The sequence below is a fragment of the Limanda limanda genome, chromosome 21 (genome assembly GCF_963576545.1).
Source record: "Limanda limanda chromosome 21, fLimLim1.1, whole genome shotgun sequence".
Lineage (NCBI taxonomy): Eukaryota > Metazoa > Chordata > Actinopteri > Pleuronectiformes > Pleuronectidae > Limanda > Limanda limanda.
The window spans coordinates 8,430,086-8,433,031 of record NC_083656.1 but is presented as its reverse complement, the minus strand read 5'-3'; the positions used below and the strand labels follow the sequence as shown (position 1 = coordinate 8,433,031).

General features: G+C 53.8%; 1 protein-coding gene across 1 annotated transcript; it reads left to right on the top strand.

The window, feature by feature from the left end:
- Window positions 1-378: 378 nt before the first annotated feature.
- Window positions 379-2,646, top strand: LOC133028057 (zinc finger protein 503-like). Its single transcript, XM_061095252.1, has 2 exons — window positions 379-633; window positions 1,113-2,646. Exons 1-2 carry the CDS (start codon window positions 379-381, stop codon window positions 2,523-2,525), a joined length of 1,668 nt encoding a protein of 555 aa, XP_060951235.1. The 3' UTR covers window positions 2,526-2,646.
- Window positions 2,647-2,946: the final 300 nt, after the last annotated feature.

The following is a 2,946-nucleotide window of genomic DNA, read 5'->3' as shown; positions in this document are numbered from 1 at the left end:
CTTCCAAGCATCACCTCGGGATCTGTGCTTTTTGATTGGGAGGAGGCAAAAAGGCTGTCATCCGCGGACTAGCTCAGCCGCTGCTGGCGAGGAGGAGGCGGAGTGATCCGTCCTGTGCACGACCCACGTAAACCTAGTGCGCGCTCGGACCCGCAGCCACACACTGTCAGAGCCTCGCCAGGGAAGAAGCACTGCGGCTGCGTTACGCACGGATTCTGCTCTCACTCGCTCCTCGTCTGCTTCTTCTCCTGCTTCTTCTGCTTCTGGAGGATTCTAACGTTGGTTCTTTTATTCTCCCGGGGATTTTTTTCTTCACCGTGCTGGCTTGTTTTACCCTCTACACATGCATCTCTCAGCCATTTCCAGGAGAATTGGGTCATGATCACATCGCCCACGGTCTCCTTCCTGAGAAATAGCAGCAACCCAGCCTGGCACAGCGGCTCCTCGGGGGAGAGGGGCGCAGAGAAGATCCGCCGGCCGTCCGTGCACCACCCAGTGTCTCCCGCAGACCCTTCTCGCCAAGCCAGTCGTCTTCCCATCAAGGTTTTGAAAATGCTCACGGCTCGGTCAGGACACATTTTACACCCGGAATACCTCCAGCCTTTACCGTCCACGCCGGTCAGTCCCATCGAGGTAAGAACCGCGGGGAAAAGGCTTTTACGCACACGGGCATCTGGGCACCGGAGCGGTCGCTGGATGAATTTTATGGATAAATTGTGTTCAGATTTTTAATTCAGATCAAGCGATGAATCACTCGATATGGAAAAGAATAAACCTGAAATCTCTCTTAATTCAATTTCAGACCAGATTTCGAGTTGGGCTCTAAATTTGGTCCTTAAAATAATGAGCTGAAATTAGACTCACTTTAAATATCAATAACATATTCCTGGCAAACGGAAGTCCGTGTGTGTTATTGTGTACTTGTGGTCGTTATAATCGTATCTTGTATGCGTGTAAATAAATGCGCTGTGTGTGCTGAGTTTTGAGTTTCATCCCGTTATAAGTTCGTGCGTAAAAGCGGAACGGCCATGTGTGCGTTTGTGCCTCAAAACCTTATTTCTCAGAGTGTTTTATGATTTTTTATTAAGTGTATTTGTTTTCTTATTTCACAGCTGGATGCCAAGAAGAGTCCACTGGCTCTGTTGGCCCAGACGTGCTCTCAGATCGGCAAACCGGACCCGCCGTCCTCCTCCAAGAACTCCTCCTCGTCCTCCAATGGATCTAGTGACAAGGAGAGCAAGTCCGGGCCGCTGAAAATGAGCGACATCGGAGCCGAGGACAAATCCAGCTTCAAACCTTACTCCAAATCCTCAGAGAAGAAGGAGTCGAGCAGCAGCAGCCTCAGTGGAGATAAGAACGGTTTCCGGGTGCCTAGCGCCACCTGCCAGCCGTTCAGCCCCAGGACAGGCAGCCCCCGCTCCTGCTCATCCGTCTCTCCCCGGCCGCTCGACGGCAAAGCGGGGGACAAGGAGGACAAGAAGGAGTCCGACAGCAATAAAAGCAGCACGACTGAGAGTAATGGCAGCCATAGGATAAGTGGAATTACTTCTGAGGGCAGCCAGCACCAGGAGAGCACATCTGGATCCAAGACTAGATCAGACTCCCCATCTGTAACCTCGTCATCCTCGGTCCTCGGCTCCGGGCTGGTGGCCCCTGTGTCCCCCTATAAACCCGGTCATACAGTGTTCCCCATGCCCCCTGCTGGTATTTCCTACCCTGGGAGTTTAGCGGGGGCCTATGCGGGCTACGGACAGCAGTTCCTCCCTCACGGAATGACCCTGGACCACAGCAAATCCAGCAGCCAGCTGCTGAGCGCACAGTTCGCTGCAGCCTGCAGTAAAGCAGGTTCGAGTCCCTTGTCCGGAGCCTCTCCCCCGTCCCTCATGTCCGCCAGCCTGTGCAGAGACCCGTACTGCCTGAGCTACCACTGCTCCAGCCACTTGTCCAGTGCGGCCAGTGCGAACTGTGCACATGACTCTGCTGCTGCCGCTGCCAACGCCATGAAGTCTGGGTACCAGATCATGTACCCGACGCACCCGCTCCACAGCGTGCACGCCTCTGCCCCATCCTTCACCGGACACCCCCTGTACCCGTACGGGTTCATGCTGCCCAACGACCCCCTCCCACATGTGTGCAACTGGGTGTCTGCGAACGGACCTTGCGACAAGCGCTTCCCGTCCTCCGAGGAGCTGCTCAGCCACTTGCGGACTCACACGGCCTTTGCGGGCTCGGAGAAGCTGATCTCCGGGTACCCGGGCTCGTCTTCTCTGGCCAACGCCGCGGCCGCCGCTGCCATGGCCGGGCACATGCACATGCACGGTGGCCCCGGTGGTCCCGGGTCGCTGGCCCTCAGGGGCCCCCATCACCCCCTCGGACTGACCAGCCGCTATCACCCTTATTCAAAGAGCCCCCTGCCCGGTCCCGGTGCCCCGGTGCCGGTGCCTGCAGCCAACGGAGCGTACTACTCCCCCTACGCCTTGTACGGACAGAGACTGACGACAGCCGCGGCCTTAGGATACCAGTAGACCCACAGAGTTATAGCCTACATTTATAAAGGAGATTTAGGCCCAATGAGTTTTATATTGTACTTCATGCAGGGACTGGATCCATATGGGGATCACTGTATTTATTTGCGATAGCTTCAAGCGTGACTAAAATAAAAAAGTACTATAATTTAACTTTGAAAAGCCTCAATGTGCATTATTTTACACAGGGGAGAATATTGCTGTTTCTGCTGTGCATCTAAAAGCTCTTTCTCTGCACGACTTTCTTCTTTAGAGCCATTAAGCAATAATGTGGATTTTAATACTGGAGCGACTTTGTAAAAAGTTATTTTAATTCTGCCTGTGGAGGACATGCTGCTGCTGAGTGATCTGACAGAATGATGGATGTGGAAAATCAATCAGAGCAGCTTCTTCAGAGCTGTCATTGATTTATTTCGTGGGG

Excerpts from the sequence above, each read along its gene's own strand:
- LOC133028057 (XM_061095252.1), top strand. The coding sequence starts at position 379 with ATGATCACATCGCCCACGGTCTCCTTCCTGAGAAATAGCAGCAACCCA. Across the intron at positions 634-1,112 it reads CGCCGGTCAGTCCCATCGAG|CTGGATGCCAAGAAGAGTCC; the intron begins GTAAGAACCGCG and ends CTTATTTCACAG.